General features: G+C 46.7%; 1 protein-coding gene across 1 annotated transcript; it reads right to left on the bottom strand.

Moving 5' to 3' along the window:
• Positions 1-1,791: 1,791 nt before the first annotated feature.
• Positions 1,792-18,231, bottom strand: CCL28 (C-C motif chemokine ligand 28). Its single transcript, XM_074994302.1, has 3 exons — positions 18,000-18,231; positions 7,685-7,814; positions 1,792-4,358 (listed from the first exon to the last, which is right to left on the bottom strand). The coding sequence occupies exons 1-3, from the start codon at positions 18,061-18,063 to the stop codon at positions 4,187-4,189; spliced, it is 366 nt and encodes a 121-aa protein (XP_074850403.1). The 5' UTR covers positions 18,064-18,231; the 3' UTR covers positions 1,792-4,186.
• Positions 18,232-19,471: the final 1,240 nt, after the last annotated feature.

The following is a 19,471-nucleotide window of genomic DNA, read 5'->3' as shown; positions in this document are numbered from 1 at the left end:
ACACAGCAATGCCCAGAGTTGGACAGTGCTGAATAATGGAGGCAATGGGGCTCCCTGTGCAGATTGCTGGCAGCTCAGGGAAACAATACCTAGGCCCAAGTAAGTGCTGCACTGCTGGGCTTCAGTTGTGCCTCACAGCACTGCCATACCCTTGCCATACCCAAGCATTTCTCCCAGTTGCCAACCTGACATTCTTACCGCTCGTGCCAGAGGTTTGGGTACTACTGTGATAAGTGCTGAGCGTATGGGCTTCCCTGGCCATCTGCATCTGTCTCTGCTGTAAGTGAACAGTCCCTGCTGCAACTTAAAAGCGTGTCCAGTGAACTCATGGTGCGTGACCACATTGGGTATCGGTACTTAAACTCAGCAAAAGGGCACCACGGTGCACGTTTGCCCGCGATACCAGTTTCTGTCAGGCCAGCCCTCTAGTTACTTATTCAAAGCACCTAATGGAAAATGTATGCAACAGATCTGCTCACATCTGTATAACATGATTTAATTTATAACATCTAGTGTATATTTTAGAGAGCAACTGTCTGTCTGGTGGCACGTTTGTTCTAAGAACTCCTTCTAAACCTGCAGAGCTATGACCGAGAAATTTGGTGTACAGCTTCCTCCCACCCTAACTTCAACCAGAGTTAGGGTTTGGTTGTGCCTAGAAAGTGGGAACTGCCTGAATCCCAGGGTTTCCCAGAGCATGGGAAGGGTGGGGCACCAACAGGAGGGCCGACATACTTCCGACTCACCACTGGGGGCAGCGAGTGCAGGGAACAGCGATACTGCTGAGTGGCCACTGGGGGCAGCCACTGCAGGAGAATAGTAGCCACCTGGAGACAGGGCTCTCCACCCTGCCAGGAGAGGTATGTGCTCCTCTACCCCAGCCCTGCTGCTCAGTCACAATGCAGGGCCCAGGGAGCCTGCTGCCTTCCCCAGACCACCCTCATGCAATTAGCCCCTACCCAGCCATTTGCATAAACCATAGCCTTTTTCCTCTTATTTCCAAACCCGGGGGGGGAGGCGACCTCATTTCATTTAAATAACTGAGCAATGCTGGGTCAATTTGCATGTACTATATATAGCTAAGTCATATGTATACCCCATATACAGATGTGAGCATTAATCATTCACAATATACCCCATATGCAATAATCTCAGAGTGGATTTTATTTATATTTAGCAACTATTGTACACAGTGAAAACACCCTGCAAAAATAGGTTTTTAAAAAAAATCATTTACATAAGATAGCTGAGGCATTTTCTCTGGCCTATGTCTGTGTTGTGGGCTCCATTTAAAAGGCTAAGATTTCTAAAAGAATTTAGGTACCTAGAAATGTAAACAGGCAATTCCAAAAAGCCCACTAAGTGCCTAACTCCCATTTCTATCACTGGGAACTTGGCACCTACATGTTTTATAAGACGACTATTTGTTCCAATCTATATCTCAAACATTCGAATACTTTTCAAAACCTGCTCCACAATGGCTATCTGGTTAAAGGCTCATTGACACAGGATGTTTTTCCTTTTGTTTTAATTGGAAAAGCTGAAAGCTTGTAAAAGCCAAATCCTCACCCTTCCTTAGGATCCTCCCAGGGCACATCTCTAGTGGTACAAAGGCTTTAATAGGGCAGCTGGGGATTTCCCAGCTTGTGTCTAGCTGACTATGCCAACTCCACCCCACCTTGGAGTAAAAGAGATCCAGTGGGAAGCATTTCCAAGTATCTTGTGGGGGGCAGGACACCATCTGTAGCCAACCAGGCTCGGGTTCCCCAGAGACGAGGCTGCACCCAGAAGGCGAGTGCTATATTTGGTTTATTGAAAGCGCGTGACACCCGCGGCGGGAGCCCCGAAGACGCCGTAGTCACCCGTGGGGGAAAACCCGACGCGCCAGAGCTTCGCTCGGGGAGAGGCTCTGTAACAGGCCTCCTAACACTAGCTGATAAAGCTGAGCTCATTAACATAAGATTGCCTAAAATTGCCTATGCATTTCTTATCACTATCTCTTGTGGTCTACTGCCAGCGTAGCCTTGAAATCTTGGCAAGCGCGGCTTGTTCTGCAGCTGTTCCCATGGCAGTTAGTTTTGCAGCTTTCACCTTGCACAGAGTGGTCTGTTTAGATTCTCCTGAGGATTCACAGAGGGGTCGATCTGCTCTCATGAGACTGTTACAAACTCTTCTCGCACCCTACACCATCCTAGGCCAGTAGAACATTGTCTAGCAGACACAGGTGAGAGTTATGGGTGCTCTCAGTTGTGTCAGAGGTGGATTTGGCCCTCATTTTCCCAGAGGACTAGAGGAAGACAAAATGTGGCACAGAGCTACCATCATCTCTGCCCCACATGCCCTGAGTTGAGGATCCGGATCTGAGTGTTTTTTCTTACCTATGGCTATTTCAGATGTGAATCAGTTTCCTCCATCGCTGCAGGTCAGCGTCTGATGGACTGGGTTGCCATTTAGTGCCGCCACCAAATATAGCCATTTCGGTTTTGTTTTGGGAAGATTTACTTGCATCTTGTACCTGGCATCCGATGTGCACCATCATGTGTTTGCAGTTCTTGTTTATACAAACTCATAAGTACTTTACACAGTCCCTATCCTCGAGGAAAGCAGTCTAATTTTAGATGTGCTGCCGTGAGAACCAACACAACTGGAGAAGAGGGAGAAAACACTTATGACTCGGTCATTTAGATTTATAGGTGCACCTCAAGGAGTGTAGTGCTCTTTAAATCTCTGCCCTCCTTCACTCACTACTACTCTTTCTGCCACAGCATAATATGTCAGGAGCGTGACGAGGCCCACTGATGGGGGTGGGGCGGGGGGGGCAGTGGCCGACAGGTGCACCATATCAAAGAGCTACACAGCTCCAGCTGGATCTCTGGGCCCTTGGACATGCCACAGCAGCACTGCTCCAGCTGCACATGGCTGTGAGGGAATCAGGAGGCAGGGGTCGGCACTGCAGTCAGGGCAGTGGTGAGAATTAACTACCCAAGGCCCCATCCCTTCCAGGGCATAGAGCCGGGCCTCCTTCCCACCTTGCCCTGGGCCCCGCAGCAGCTGTCAGCACTGCTGTGTGTGACTGACCTGGGTTGGTATTTGTAGACTGCATTAGTAGTATGTCTGCATGAGGGTTTTGTATAACCAGGGAGAGGGCCTGGTGATCTGAGCCTGAGAGGCTGCTCCAACCAGACAGCATGACAGATGGCAGCAGGAGGAAGAACACAGCCTGTGTAGCAATGACACGTGGCCGGCACTGCTCAGATGCTGATGAGGGACAGATGGAACAACCTTACGGGTGTAGAACAAGGGAGGGGGCAGAGAGGGGTAAGGCCTTGATGGCCAGGAGGAGACTCTGATTTTGGTGCAATTGGCAGAGAGGGACTGAGGAAAGGACTTGAAAAAGGAAGTAACCTGATCAGAACAAAGAGTAACAGGACAAAAACGATCTTTGTAGCAGAATCTTGGACTCCATGATTTTGATCCTGGGGGCCAGGGATGACAATGGTATTGCCAGCAATAAAGAAGAAAAATTAGAAGCAATGAGAGCTTGATTGGGGAGGGGGTGATGTCATTTTTGACCATCTTGAGCTTGAAACAGTGGCAGACTCTCCAGAATGTTACGTCAGAAAAAGAGTGAAGGTGACTGGGAAGGAGAAAGCAGGTCACAGGAGGAGCAGATGGTTTGTGACAAGCAGCACAAAGATGATAACAAGTCTATGCAAGTGGAGGAGGATAAGGTGTAGGGTACCAAGGACAGGACCCTGAGATAAACAGAGGGAGAAGGAGCGGGAGGATGGACTACCTAAGGAGATGTTAAAAACAGTCCTCAGAGTGAGGACAACTGTGAAAGCCAATGCAGGAGAGGGGGTCAGAAATTAGAGAAGTATTGAAGAATACAGGGCGATCAGGGGATGAAACAGAATAGAAAACTTAATACATGGCCAAGAAGAGATTGTCATTCCTAATGCATCAATGTTTGCCTTTATTGGGTTTGGATGTTTCCCATCGTGGTAAAGGATGTGTATATCTGACATCTGACACTGATTGCTCCTGGAATTTAGATATTTAAAACACTATTTTAAGACATAATTGCAAAATGTTGAGCAGTCAGTGTGTGTGAATTCCTAATCAAACATTTGTCTCTTGCAAAGAACTTTGTGCAGCATTCACAGGTAATTCCACCATGTGTGTTTCAGCACACTAGTGCTTCGCCACAATTTGATTTTTTTCTTTTGGTGTTTCTTTTCTTCCCAGAATGATGATTTCCATCTCTTCTACGGTTTTTGATCCTGTTCCTTTCCATCCATTTCTTAATGGTTTTATTATGTGAGCTTACACATAACTTCTTGTGCTTTACATGAAGGCTGCCAGAAGAAAAATAAGTTAATCATCTATTGCAAAAACCATTTTAAAATAACTCTTAATAGGTAACTAGCCATATTTGAAAGGAACAAAACTTCTCTGATTTCAGGTACTGTGAGACTAACATTTGAGCATTTCTATACAGCTAATACAGGGAGCGAAAGATGCTAATGAGGCATGGATGCAAATGCCCCGCACCTCATTAGCATGATGTCACATGATTTGGAGTCTGGAAGACCGTTCTTCCGGACTCCAAAATGCCATGTAGAAGCCTCCTTCTTCCCGAAAATTTTTGGGAAGAAGGGGCCTCCTGAAAGAGGACTTCCTTCCGGAAGCCCCCCTCCCCCCGGGCCACACTTCTACACGGCATTTTGGAGTCCAGAAGAACGGTCTTCCAGACTCCAAATCACATGACATTATGCTAATGAGGCATGGCGAATTTGCATCCATGCCTCATTAGCATCTTTCACTCCCTGTATTAGCGGTGTAGAAACAACTATGATGATCAAATGTTTTGCTCCCTGTATTAGCATGCCACTTCTGAAGGAAGTGGCCTGTGTAGAAATGGCCCATGTTATCTTACTGCCAAACAGACAAGGCAAATATCTGACTTTTTTTCCCCAATCATTTTGTTTCCTGTCTGTTCTGCAAAAAAAAAACAAAACATCTTGGTTTGAACACAAAATTGGGCTAACAGCAGGCCATTGCAGGTTAAATGAAACAATCCATTAGTGCTAAAATAATTGGTTTGGGCTTCACACAAGTATTTCAGTATTTCAGGAGAATGAGGTCATGGTGATGCCATCTTCCTTGTTAGCCCAGCAGTTAGGGTACTCATCTGGGCTTTGGGAGGCTGAGGTTCAAATATGTGCTGAAAACAGCTACTTAAATCCAGGTCTCCCATATCCCAGATGATTAACTCATTACCAGCCTATTCACTTCCCTTCTCACTCTCTCTGGGGAAGCCATGCCTGGCTCCTCTCTGCTGGCGGGAGGCAGGAAGCTGACCAATGCTAGTGCACTGGGCAATTTCCCAGCTCCTGCAAGCCCAGAGGAGCCAGGCTGCTGCTTGGTTCATGGCTCCCTCCCAACTTGCGCAAAATTTGAATTTTGTGAGGGTGTGCAGGAGCACAACCCTCACCTACCTTGGGGTTCTACTGTTCTCTGCTGGGAGGGGGAGGCCCAAATTCAAGTCCTTGCTGGTAAATTCATAAGGCACAGAATAGCTTCAACAGCAGAGATTGAGATCTACCCCCCCAGAACAACCTAGTGGTTAGGGCATTCATGTGGGAGGGGAGTCTCAGACTCTAATTCCTGCACCAGAGCACAGAGACAAACCTGGGCCTCCCACAACCAAGGAGAGTGGACTAAAGGCTATGAGGGAGATGGGTCGGGGTGTGCACACTCCTTGTTTTGTGAACAGTGCATAATCTTACTAATCTAGGCCCTCTTTCTGGGTAAAACTATTCAATTAATTTATATCCAATTAACAGATAGTTTTCATAGAATCACAGAACTGGAAAGACCCTTAAGAGATCATTAAGTTCAATCCTCTGCACTCAGAGCAAGACCAAGCTCCATCTAGATAACCCCAGCAGGTGTTTGTGTAACCTACTCTTAAAAAATCTCCAATGATGGTGAGTCCACAACCTCCCTAGACAATTTATTCCAATGGCTAAACATCACGACAATTCAGATTTTTTTCCTAATGCCCAACCTAAACCATCTCTGCTGCAATTTAAGCCCCTTGCTTCATGCCCCATCATCAGCACTTAACGAGAATAATTTTTCTCCTTCTCTGTAACAACTTCTTGTAGGTTTTCTAGACCTTTCATCATTTTTGTTGCTCTTCTCTGGACTATTTCCCCGCATCTTTCCTGAAATGTGGTGCCCAGAACTGGACACAGTACTCCAGTTGAGACCTAATAATTGCTGAACAGAGTGGAAGAATTACTTCTCGTGTCTTGCTTACGAACACTCCTGCTAATACATTCCTGAACGATGTTTGCTTCCCCTCCCCCCACCCAGTAGTGTCACATTGATTCATATTTAGCTTGTGGTCCACTTTCACCCCTACATCCCTTTCTGCAGTACTTCTTAGACAGCCGCTTCCCATTTTGTGAGTGTGCAACTGAATGCTCCCTCCTAAGCGGAGCACTTTGCATTAGTCCTTATTGAATTTCATCCTATTTACTTCAGACCAGATAATTTTGAAGTATCACCCTATCCTCCAAAGCACTTGCATCCTCCCCGCCCCCCAGCTTGGTATCATCCATAGACTTTATAAGTGTACTCTCGATGCTATTATGGGCCAACCAGAACTACTTTTTTTCAGTAAATTATTCATCCAAAATGTTTCTCCCAGCTGTACCTTCCAAAGCAGAAGTGGCTTTACTGCATAACAGCTCAACACCTGCTAACTTGAAATACTGCAGAGCAGAAGGGATTGTTTTTGCTGGAGCAGAAGAACACAGTGCAAATTAGTGCACTGGGAATGAAGTGTCAGTCAGCAGAGTCATCCCACCCATAGGACAGTTCGGGGAGGCCTCCCTAAGCCTCGTGCTTTGGGGCGCACAGTGACAGTCGTTTCAACCATCCAATGGATGTGACCCATGGAGTCCAGGGCAGCTCAGGGGATTACCTGGGAGTGGGGGGCAGTGCAGGGCAACAGCAGGGGTTGCCTCCTCACATTCTCTCGCTGAATCAGGGGAAGTCAGACCAACCTGGCAACCTGCTCTGCTGCACCCTGCTGTCCATCTGCCAGCCTAATGGGAGGGGACTTTAGGCAAAGGGTGCCAAAGGGGCGAGAGGGAGGGGGGTGGGGACAAACAGAGGTGGAACCTGTGGGGAGTGTTGCCTCAGGCCCTGGCTCTCCCCCGCCCCCCACAGGACAGCCCCAGCAGTCAGATCTGTGCAAGTGTTTACAGAACAAAAAACTTAGCAAGATTACGATGAACAGGAATGTGTCCACGGTTTTTAACTTAATTTAACGTATCGTTTATGTTTTAAGATGTCCATGAGCTATTACTGACCAAACAGTGTGGTGTTTTGCTAGCTCAAGACAGCAAATGTGAAACTCAGTTGGACTGAATACAAAACACAAGAAAATCTGATTTGATAAGTCTATTCTCATTTTCCTTGCTGAGTGTCGTGCAAAAGCAACTAAACATTAATGGTAAAATATAAATCAGATTTTTAAAACAATTCAGGTTTAACAAAGGTGTAATACTGTTATAAAATTAGAATAAATCACTGGAAAACCAGGCAAAATAAGTTTTAACTTTTGACAATCTTCCTTTAGTATATCACCACACAGAACATGACTTACATCACAGCTGGTAAGTTGCACACTCCATCATCTTTCTGGATTTCAAATTTTAGGACTTGTCTTAGCAACCTTCTGGGCACATGGTGCGATACTTCAGTGCAACAGTTAAAGGATACCGGAAATAGAGTAGCTAAAAGAATCAAAGGAAAAAAAAAGTCTTCATCAATGAAATGAATGCAGAACAAGGAGTCCTATGGCACCTTGAAGACTTAACAGGTTTATTAGAGCATAAGCTTTCAGTGGGAAAAAACACTTCATCAGATGTACCGGAAACAAAGCCGTTCTTACCCACAAAAACTTACAGCCAAATCAATCTATCAGTTAATCTTTAAGGTGCCACAGGACTCCTTGTTGCTCTTACTTGTTAGGTCTGTACTCCATGCCACGTGTACGTATGGAAGCTTTGTTTTATAACTTGTGAAGCCAGGCACAGGAATCATCCCCTACCCAGCGCGAAGGACCATCAAAGAACACTGCAGTACAAATAATTGGCTAATGGCCCTGTCACACTTTGGAAACGTAACCTGGCAGGAGGACAAACTGTCCTGTATGTTGCTCTGCTGTTTAAAGAGGGCGAGGGCAGGGTCTTCAAACAGCAGGGACCTACTCTTTGGAGACATCAACTCCTGCCTCCACTCTTATCAGTGAGGCTAGCCCAGGGCTGGGCAATAATTGTTGGTTGGAGGAGCACTCCCAGAATTTGGAAAGCAGTCAAGGGCTGTGCTCTTCCATGATATTAATGGAGGGTGCAGGGTGTGGGATGGAGGCTGGGTGCAAGAGGTGGTTGTGACCTGGAGCAGTGGACTGGTGTGCAGGGGTTTGGGCTGTGACCTGGGGCAGAGGACTGGGCTGTAGGGTCTGAGAGGGGGTATGGGTGCAGAAAGTGGCAGAGGGTTTTGAGGGAGGGAGGGTCTGGAGTGCCAGAGGCAGGCTGTTCCTGGGAGACGTACCTGGGCAACTCCTGGCCAGCAGCCATTATGTAAGCAGCAGAATGGTCCCACTATTGTGGGGAACTTTCCTGGCTTCTATACTACCCCGGTGAAGTTGACCAGCGAAAGGATCTGAGTCCTCGCTCCCACTCCCTTTACCCAGTGGCCTCCCTGACCCTGAGGGCTCCCCTTCTACCCTCCTGAGTAGAAGAGTCGTTGAAATCCCAACAAGGCTGGGCCCAGGTTTCCTGGGGCTGAACCCCCAATGTCGCAGTCACTTAGGGCAGGGGCTAGGGTGTCCCCACTCCAGGGTGCTCTCTTCACAGCGGGTGCTTTCCTGAGCCGCTGATCACCTCTTGAGCATGAGCCTCCGTGAGCAAAGACTCACTTCATCAGCTGCTGGTCATGGAAATCTGCCATGACCAGCATCTGATGAAATGAGTCTATGCTCACAAAAGCTCATGCTCAAAACTTTTCTGTTAGTCTATAAGGTGCCACAGGACCCTTCGTTGCTGTTACAGATCCAGACTAACACGGCTACCCCTCCGATACCTGATCACCGCTTGTAATTCAAAGCGAATACAGTTTATTACACAGTGGCCAATTCAAAAGAAAAGAATAAGGCAAAATGAGAAAGGGCAACAGGGAACACAGAGCCCCGCTCTGTGGCAGAGGGACATCACAACCAGCAGTCTGCTGAGCATACACACAGTTCACAGTCTGTTCCTCTTTAGTCCTAGGGCTTTCTCTCTGGCCCTGGTTGTGCTGCGGTGGTGGGGCTGCAGGTTGAACATGTTTGCTCAGGCAGTGACCACAGGACTTCAGGCTCTAAGTAACAGGGCCCCTCTCCTAGCTGGAGTTACAATCTTTCTCCAAGTCTGGCCTGCAAGGCCTCCCAGCTGTGGTGTTTGCCTGCCCAGAGCCTTTCCCCTCCTTTTGCTGGTCCCATCTGCTCACCACACCCAGCTGCGGACTATGCTGTGTTGCCAGCCTCCAGCTCCTTGCATTACTTCTCTGATCCCTTTAGCTCTGTGGTCATGCAGGTCTGCTTCTTTGCACAGGATCGGTGCTCTTTGGGCTGCATGGGCCTCTAGCTCTCTCACCGCAGGTCTGCTTCTCAGTACAGTTGCATTCCTTGCTGTTCTTCTTAGCCCTCTCTCCCTCTTCTCCAAGAGGCCCAGTCAAAACCCAGCTCACACAGAGGACGGGACCTGGCCTCCTGATTCCCTCCTTGGCCTGTCCAACCTGTAAATCTGGCTGACCTGGAGTGTGGCCTCTTTCCATTGGCCCTGGGGACTATCATCTCAGGGCCCTGGTTTCTCATGGACCCTTCCCCTTTTAGTACTGGGAACTAGCCAATCAACTCCCCCACTGAGTTTTAGTAAGGAGCCAACAGTCCCCTTACATGGGGCAGAGGACTGGGGTGCAGGAGGGGGCAGAGGGTTTGGGTTATGTGTGGGGGGAGCAGAGGGTTTTGAGGGAGGGAGGGTCTGGAGTGCCAGAGGCAGACAACGGCTGGGAGACTTAGCTGGGCAACTCAGCTGGGCAACTCCTGGCCAGCAGCCCAGTAGGGCCCTGAGACAGGATCTCTGCCTGCTGCAGCCACCAACCAGTCGAAACTGCTCATCTCATGAAAACTCCTGACCGAATGAATTTGTTAATCTTTAAGTCTGATCTCTGTGGCCCTGAAATAGCCTCTCTGCTTTCAAACCGCTGGGGAGTACCTGACAGCTGAGTAGTGCTTCATTTAGGGAACAAGCAGATCAGGAATCATTGTTCTGCTCCTCCTCTGGCCTGCACTGGGAACACAGCTGCTGGGGAACAGGCTCCTTGTGCTGCTTTGCCATTCCTCAGCATGTAGAGGTCACAGAGCTATTCACAATGCCACTCACAGCAGCTGAGGATGCTGTGGGAAAATTCAAGGGGAATCCCAAAATTCACAGGCACCAGCTCTGCCTTTCCACAACACTGCACTGTAGGATACATACCCACAGTGTATTGCTCACGCTGTGGAGGATGGTGCCCCCCCTGTGGACACAAGCTGTTAACAGACGGAGCAAGTGTGAACACCCTCTGGTGATTTTTATGTTGTCATCTTTTGGGTGTTGACATTAGCTTTGTCAACACAACTCGGTACTGTAGACTTATCACAAGGGTGTGCAATATTGGGCTGAGCCTGTATGTGCCCCCTGCTCGCTAGTGTTTCCCTCCAGTAGGGAGGCATGAAGGGAGAAGAGGCCATGCAAAACGTTCAGAGGAGTGAGTGAAAAATAGGAAACTCAGCTAGGACATGTAGAACACCCCCCATTATGGCTTTATTGGACTTGGGAAATGTTACTGGGGCGATTCTTGTCAGACAAACTTGTCTTGTCCAATCCAGTAGGGACTTCTCAGCCAGTAACTACAAGCGATTGGGTAAGCAAATCTAGCCCATGAGTTAAGCCCACAACCCAGACATGTTCAGAACCAAGCCTCCTATGTTCAGTGCCCATTGGCGTCTGGTGCCTCTCACTATTTCCTTCCATCTTGCCCTGCCCAGGGTGGAGTGGCCTAATTGCTGTAGACTAGCTCACTAGATCATCTACCCCTTTGCTGTGGGGTCTGCCTCTCCTATTCGAACCATCCATTATGCTGAATACCGGGGTCTTGACTTTTCGTTCATTCTGCATATATGCCCGACTAGCTGTAACTTGCATTGTATAACTTCTGCAGTAGGCTCTCTTTTGGCTGTACCTTCCTTTATAATTCCTCATTGGTGACCTTCTGCATCCATCCTATTCTAAGGATCTTTCTATAATAACTCCTCTCAAACACCAATATTTTTCTCTTCAAATCTTTAGTTATCACCCATGTCTCACATCTGTACAACATGCTGCTGAGTCCACAGTGTCCAGTCCCTCAGGCCTCCTTGCTCAGGGACAGGGTTTGAGGGAAGGAGCAGGGCAGAGACTTGGAGGAGGGGGTGGAGAGGGGGCAGGGAGGGTGCAGAGCAGCAGCGGAAAGCGGTGGGGCAGAGCAGCAACAGGAAGAAATGGGTAGGGGCCAGGACTTGGGTGGATGTGGGGGGTTGTCCCAGGCCCTGCACTTGATTAGGGACAGTCAAGCAGGGAGGGGAGGAAGTGGCGTGGCTGCACACTCCTAGGCACCCTCCAGCCATGCTTCCAGGAACACTGCTTGCTGCCCAATGGGATGGGAAAGGGACAGGATGGGGAAACATGAGGCTAGAGATGGTGCAGGCAGGAGTGCCCTGGGGGGTGGAGAGGTTGTGTGGTCCCCTTTGGCTGGTGACCCATGAGTCAACTAGTTGCTAGAAGATAACTGAAATTTGGCTCACCCCAGCCTTTTCCAGTCCTTCCTCCTCCTCCATTGTTTTGCCTGCCTCCGCTGCAGTCAGCAGCGCAGAGAGCAATCCAGTCCATTCCTGCTTCATACAGGCCAGGGCTCAGACCCAGTGTGGTAATACTGCCACAAGCTGTCTGTCTTCCTCAACCAGCAAGCTAGAGCCAGAGTGCAGGACTGACAGGTACAGAAAGGAATCCCCAGTGCCTTGCCTCCTCTCTGTCACAAGGGATACACCCTATTTGTGTCATTATTTCTGTCAGGGATTTTTCATCCCTTGGGCATAATCGTCCCCGTGGGCCAGGGGAAACAAGCCTTGGGCCATTAATATTATTACAGGGGCAGGTAGACCCTAAAAGGTACATAGGCTGCCAGTTAGCAGCCCCCGTAACGGTCACTCTGTGTCGGTTGGTTTTACCGGTAACCTGAACTCACAAACATTTCAAATCATGAATTTCAAAATCCAGGCTCCTCATTGGACGGAGATGAGGTAGCTCCTGGAAAGGGACCTGATTGAAAACAGGCCCCTCAGAACGCTTATATGCAAATGACCTCATGAATAATTCATAAAAACAGGGAATATAAGGCAGTGCCCCGCAGCGCTCGGGGGTTCCACTATCCACCGGCAGCCGGCGCTGAAAGAAGACTTTGCGAAGTGCTCCTGACTGTGAAGAGCTCCTGTTCCCTGAAGGTCCTCAGCTGCAATTCTACATCCGCCCAGCAGAGTCCGCTCTGCTGAGGCATAGCTGAAATCACACATACTAAAAGAGCTAAGGCAGTCTCCGCTCTGAGGTAAATTGGGTGAGGGACGAACTGGCCTCACCCTTAGGGTGGGGTACTGCGCCCTCACCCCTTAGCACCCAGAGGCTGCCAAAAATCACTGCGGCACCTCCGATCTCGCCGCCAACAAACAGATTGAGAGCGGATTTGGAGTGGGTCGAACTGGCCCCATCCCTAGGGTGGGGTACTGCGTCCACTCCAATTGAGGCTTAAGGTCTGCCACCATCGCAGCACCACCGCTCTCGCTGCCAACGCCTCAGCCTTTCTCCACCGGACGTGACCATCTTATCGGATTAGACCACCGGATCAGACACGTAAAACCCCCTACGCCCTAAACACTAACTTTCTAGCTTAATTTGGGCTGTGTGGGGATACTTACCAAGCCAGTAACTCTAACTGGGAACTATTATTACTTGGGGCTATAACCATTGGCTTAAAGCTGCACACCTGGTTAACAAGCCCATAACTAGAAGTTTTACTAATTAACTGTTTATCGTTGTGTTCTTTTTCTATAACCCCTTTTCTCCCTTTTTTCCCTTTCCTCCCTTCTCTCCAATCCCCACTGAAAAAATCAGTTGGGAAGGACCCTTGTAGGGTGGACCTCAAGGTGTCCAATAGAGTGGCACTATTAGTCACTCAGGGTACATAGGGGTGACAAACTAATTTATCCCCTATAACCCGGAGGAAAAACTTATTAGATTTTTGTGTCCTTGTGTTTTACAAGGAGAGTCTCATACAGACTTCCCTCATGGAACCCTTGTTGCTGTTTATTGTAAGTGTTTAAAGTATAATTAGAAGTAGATAAGTTAATATATATATATATATCGTTACAAGTTCAATTATTGTGCTGTTTGTTTATAAGTTACTGTTTTTGTTAATAAATATAATCATTATTTAATCCAACCTTCCTCTCCGTATCTCACCCTTGCCCTCAACAAACAAGCCAGCTCCTAACCTACCAGGGATTAGCTTCTCCCCAGTCTCTCCCCACTTACACTGCACTGCGCTCTAGGCCCCCTGCCGGAGGTGGGTGGGGTCGGTTTGCTGAGGAGCGGAGCGGTCCTTTGCCAGTCGGCGGGCTTCCTGCCGTCTCCTCTTTGCCCTCGTCTGAGGCCCCGTGGGGATCTGGACGGACTGCTGGTGCGGGGTCAGCGGGGGGTTTATTGCCCGCGATTCTGCCCGCACTGTCAATTTCTACTCCTTTCTTCTGCCTGGGGACTTTCACCAGGGAGACATCAATTGTTTGTGAGAAGCTTTGTAACTTTTATAAACAAAGAGCTGAATCATCCAAACAGGTAGAAAGGTCCATCAGAGGCTTGTTCGAGAAATGTCCTGCCACTCCTCACCACACAGAGCTCCTGTTTTACGATGTCAGGCCCATGGAGGAGCCAGGAGCCCCTCAACCATACCTACATCCCAAAACGTGCTGGGAAATCTCAGGGATTTAGCACCAGCCACTTCCAACGCAGTATACCCTGGTCTTTCTTGCAACAACATGATCCGCTGAACTGCTGTGTCATGGGTTTCAAGCCAGCACACCAGTCAGTCTTCACCCATCTCTGACAGGACCCTCAAGTCACACAGACAGGATTTCTTATTTTGAAGTCTTCCAGAATTTCTAGCTGGAACTCTGCAAGTTTTCCGGGGGATAAGAACAAAGGCAAATAGTTCCTTCAGCTCTGTCCACCTGCCAGCTGCTGTCAAAAAGCCACATCTCTGTGAGGTGCATGGTGAAGGAGGAGGAAGATAAACACAAATTAAGGGGAGCGGATACAGGACAGGAAGAGGGAAGATTAAAACTAGGCAGAAACTAAGCAGGAAGTCAAAATACAGAAGCAAAGAAGAAAAATATGTCATCTCCAAAAACCTCAGGTTGGAACCTGGCTGATCTACTTGTTTTACCCCATTAAACTATAGGGCTGCGTCTACACTAGCAAGTTCTTTCAAAAGAAGGGGGATCTTTTGAAAAATCCCATGGAGAGTCTACACACAAAAAGCGTCCTTTCGAAAGTAAATTGAAAGAACGTGGCTTTACTTTCGAAATCGCTCTTCCTTTCCCGTTTCAGGAAGAGTACCCCTCTTTTAAAGCGTCTTCTGAAAGAAAACATGTAGACGCTCCAGAAGGCCCTCCTTTCGAAAGGGCAGTCCTCATGGCACCTAATTTTTTTGATTCCTGGCCTGTTTTTTCAAAAGAGTGGGGGCTGCATGGACACTCTTTCAAAAAAAGCAGATTGCTTTTTTGATCCACTTTTTGTACATGGACGCACTCGTTCGAAAGAAGTTCTTTTGGAAGAGATCTTCCAGAAGGGCTTCTTTCGAAAGATCCCTGTAGCGTAGACACAGCCTAGGACTGTTTTTAATTTAAAAATATAGAGGACTACTTAAGTAATTTCTACACTTAAATATAATTTTCCTCCCTTACCCTCTCTTATATTGCCTATTCATGTTTATGCCCCCTTGCTTAACTTTAGTTGTTTAATTCTCTCCCCTTTATGACTTTGTTGTTGTTTGTTGGTAACCTTTACCACTTGCCTTTTAAATCTTTATTATATGCAATTTATTTGAAGGAGTGAGAAGGCAGTTCTCATTTTCTACAAGTTTTTTTAAACTTACTTCTTTTATCTTAATTAAAAATTAATTGTTCTAACCATTTACCATTCATTTGCTAATCCTTAGCAATAGTCCCTCAAACTTCCCTTCTCTTGCCTGAAGCAACACAATCAGTGTCCTAAGTGTCTCTGGAACACCCAAAAGACGCTAGGTCCGTGCTTCCTGCCCCTCTCCCCCTTCCCCCTCTCTGCAGCTGTTCCAAAGGGGCTGAAGGTCTTTCCACTGCTATGCTGGTAGCAGCCACAGCTCCAGGCCCCCTTGGGGGCAGAGAATAGCTCAGTGGTTTGAGAATTGGCCAGCTAAACCCAGGGTTATGAGCTCAATCTTCAATGAGGCCATTTAGGGAGCCAGGGGGGTGGGCCCTTGGCTCTGCCAAAAGGGCAGGAGACTGAACTTGATGGCCTCCCCAGGTCCCTTCCAGCTCTATGAAATGTGAAACACTGGGCCCAAGGGCAGTTGCCCCTAAACCCCTCAGTGGCAGGCTTGCATTTGAAGTACTCTGGAGCTGCCTTATCCACTAAAACGCACAATCTTTGCCTTGTTAGGGTCTTTGCCCACAAACGCTTATGCTCCAAAATATCTATTAGCCTGTAAGGTGCCACAGGACTTCTTGTACTCTTTGCCTTGATTCAGGAGAGTGCGCTAGTATTACTTTATCAAAACAAAAACGCAGTAAAGTAGCACTTTAAAGACTAACAAAATAATATATTAGGTGATGAGCTTTCATGGGACAGACCCACTTCTTCAGACCACAGCCATACCAGAACAGACTCAATATTTAAGGCACAGAGAACCAAAAATAGTAATCAAAGTTGACAAATCAGAAAAAAATATTGATAAGGTAAAGTGCTACTTGACTGCTTTTTCGTTTTGACAGTATATAGACTAGCACCTCTCTCTCTGTTAGTATTATTTTGGCCACCAGAGGGCTCTCACATATTCCACGGAACAGAAGTTAAACAACCACATGCTAAGCCACAAGGAAACAGAACACACAGACATTTGAATATTAACAGCCAGATCTTAGTCTCACATCTGTGCCACTCCACTGAAGTAAATGGAGTGTAGCGGAAGCAGAATTTGGCTCAAAACTTATACATCTCCCATCTGACGAAGCAGATCTTTGCCCATGAAAGCTTATGCTCCAAAACATCTGTTAGTCTATAAGGTGCCACAGGACTTCTTGTTGTTCTCAAAAACTCCTACCACATCCTCCAGTTTCAAAAGACTAGTGTGTTTGCAAGGCTTCATGAAAATCTGCCTTTAAATATTTTTGTGCCATTAAATGCAGAGTATGTTTGTCTTAGTCACCTAATTATTTTTCTCATCTGTACTGAGCCACCTGAGATACAGAATAAAAGACATTAAGAGAACTTCTATGCTCTTATTGAATACCCTACCCCGTAGTGTGGAGGCACATGCGTGCCCAGCAGGTGCAGAGGCCATTTTGACAGGGTAGGATTTTAAGGGGCTTTTTTTTTTTTTACCCACTTGTGGCATTATCCTGCAACATACTGAGGGCCTGTTTAAATACACAGTTTTAGTGCCCAGCAAGCTAGGGCAGTGCAGATTTATACCTTGGCTTGGTGTGCATTAACTGGCTGCATGAAGCCTATACTACCATGCACTAAAAGTTCTGTAATACAGTTGGATGTGCTGCCATTTGAAACTCTGCTCTTGCTGAAGTCACTGGGAGTTGAAAACATTCAACATCTCACAGGATCAAGCTCTTGAATTTGGTCAAGATTTTTATATCACTGAGTTTAACAAGATTATTTTGTAATACAAAATTACAAGGAAAAAAATAAAAAACATGAGGAGTCAGGGCTAAAAAATTCTAAGTATGTGGACCCAATTCATACATGCACCTAGCACAGCCATCAGAAAGCATAGTGCATATTGGGAGATTTAATCTACTGTGCAAATTTGCTACTGTTAAAATGTGAGAAAAAACATTTTTTACATTTTAGCTATAAAATCCTACTTAAGCATTGGACCTATCCAGGAGCGTACATGGCTTAAAGAATGCTAATTTAGTCTGCATCTAAAGTATCCTATAGACACTCCTGCATGTGAGTAGCTTTATTCAAATACATTGTCCTACATTCTCCAAAGTACTGTGAAAATGGTAACATTTAATGTGGCAAATATCTTGTTGTATTGTTTCTTTCTGAAGATGTGGCATTTCCTTGGTTAAAACAGCTTACCAAAAGTTTCCCAACCTAACCATTCAACTGTCCTTGGCTGTGCAAACTGTAATTAGCTAAATTTAAGGAGTTAACACCCCTCCTCCCCCACACACATTAAGTTAACAGAGAGGGAGCTGTGCTAGTCTATATACTATCAAAACAAAAAGCTTTTCACGAAAGCTCACCTAACAAATTATTTTGCTAGTCTTTAAAGTGCTACTTGACTGCTTTTTGTTTTGACATTAAGTTAAGGGGAATTCTGCCACTGATGTCAGTGGGGCCAGGACACGGTGCTTACAGTTCTCCCTGTTCTCTGTTCAGAAATTAAAAACAAAAGTGATAGTCCCCAACTTCTCAAAGCGCCGTGGTTATAAAACAACTCCATTTCCAAAGAGAGACACTGCCTTATGTTATTTTTAACAGAGCTATTATAAATGTAGTAAAAAGAGAATGTACAGTACAACTTACCTTCAGTTGTCTGAACAAGCACAAATGCAAGAGCAGAAGAGAGAGTGAGTAGTTTCAAATCCATTTCTTCCACTGCTGTTGAACTTACTGTAACAGACCAGGTTGTAAATTACAGCAAACAAAAGTGATCCTACCTCCTGGACTGCAGTAAAAGAAACTAACTTTAAAGCTCCACCCTTTCCAAATGCTGCAAGTGGGCTTGAGCTGCAAGGTTTTAAGCATTCTGACTTGATTTACCAAAATGCTTCAGTGCCCACTCAAAGTTTTACACATGTAAACAGTCCCACTGACTTCAGTAGGACTATTCACCTGCATAACTTCAGGCACAGATTTAAATATTTACGGGATTGGGTCAGAGTATCCAGAATCTTGCAGGATCAAATTCAACTTCTGTGTGTGTGTATGTCTCTGATGGACCTGGCAGCTCCCTGTGCTTTGGTATTAAGGGTGCTAAATAGATAAATGTGGATTAAGAAGAGCCAAAGAATCACTAACAACAACGAAGGGTCCTGTGGCACCTTATAGACTAACAGAAAAGTTTTGAGCACGAGCTTTCGTGAGCACAGACTCACTTCATCAGATGCTCAGTGAATCTGTGCTCACGAAAGCTCGTGCTCAAAACTTTTCTGTTAGCCCATAAGGTGCCACAGGACCCTTCGTTGCTGTTACAGATCCAGACTAACACAGCTACCCCTCTGATACAAAGAATCACTGTTTCTCACTGCTTCATACAGTTCAAATATGAGGGCCAAATTCTGATGTCTGTAACAACCATGCAACTCCATTAAAATAAACCGGCCAAATTCAGCTGTGACCAAAACAGGCACAACTCCACTGAAGTCAGAGTTGCACTAGTGCTGAATTTGGTCCATTGATATCCATGAGGTTGCATGACCATAAGTGAGGGTGGAAGTGAACAGTCCCATATCATCCACCTCCGGCTGCCTTTTCGAACTGCAAACAACAGCAGTAATCTGTTTCCTGAAAACTGAGCGCTTGGGTGGCTGCCCAGGAGAGATTCAGGTGGCCCCCAGCTGATGAGCAGAGTGCCTGTAGCTACCCACAGTGGGCAGCATGTGTTTCCCTTGGTGGGGCACAACAACAGATGCCGGGGTGCTCATGACAAAATGTATTCCACCTATGGATGGAAAAAGTTAGAGAGAACACTGGCAGTGACTGACCTGCAGACTTCAGTTACATTGTAGAAGTAAGTCTTCTGTGCCACCACAGAACCAGAGCATCCAGGGTTATAATGTACCTCTGACATCATCACCCTGTTCACATTCCCTGGTATTGTCCCCATATTTCTGAACCCAATACAGAATTTCCATTGGTGGGGAAGTGAGAAATAGGGGAGAATGATCATTTGTGGCAGGAGTCGAATGTTCATTGTGAACAAAAATGGGTTGGTTGATTTTTGGTGCATCATTTCAAGCTAAATTGTAAGGCTGGCTGCTTTCTGTATTTCTGTG

Source organism: Carettochelys insculpta, chromosome 5, assembly GCF_033958435.1.
Source record: "Carettochelys insculpta isolate YL-2023 chromosome 5, ASM3395843v1, whole genome shotgun sequence".
In the NCBI taxonomy this organism is placed as follows: domain Eukaryota; kingdom Metazoa; phylum Chordata; order Testudines; family Carettochelyidae; genus Carettochelys; species Carettochelys insculpta.
This window is presented reverse-complemented; position numbering and strand designations above follow the sequence as displayed.

Bases quoted from the DNA above. Each gene is read 5' to 3' on its own strand.
- CCL28 (XM_074994302.1), bottom strand. From the start codon at position 18,063: ATGGATTTGAAACTACTCACTCTCTCTTCTGCTCTTGCATTTGTGCTT. The intron at 7,815-17,999 runs GTAAGTTGTACT...TGATTCTTTTAG, and splicing joins GCTTGTTCAGACAACTGAAG to CTACTCTATTTCCGGTATCC. The intron at 4,359-7,684 runs GTAAGTCATGTT...TTCTTCTGGCAG, and splicing joins TGCAACTTACCAGCTGTGAT to CCTTCATGTAAAGCACAAGA.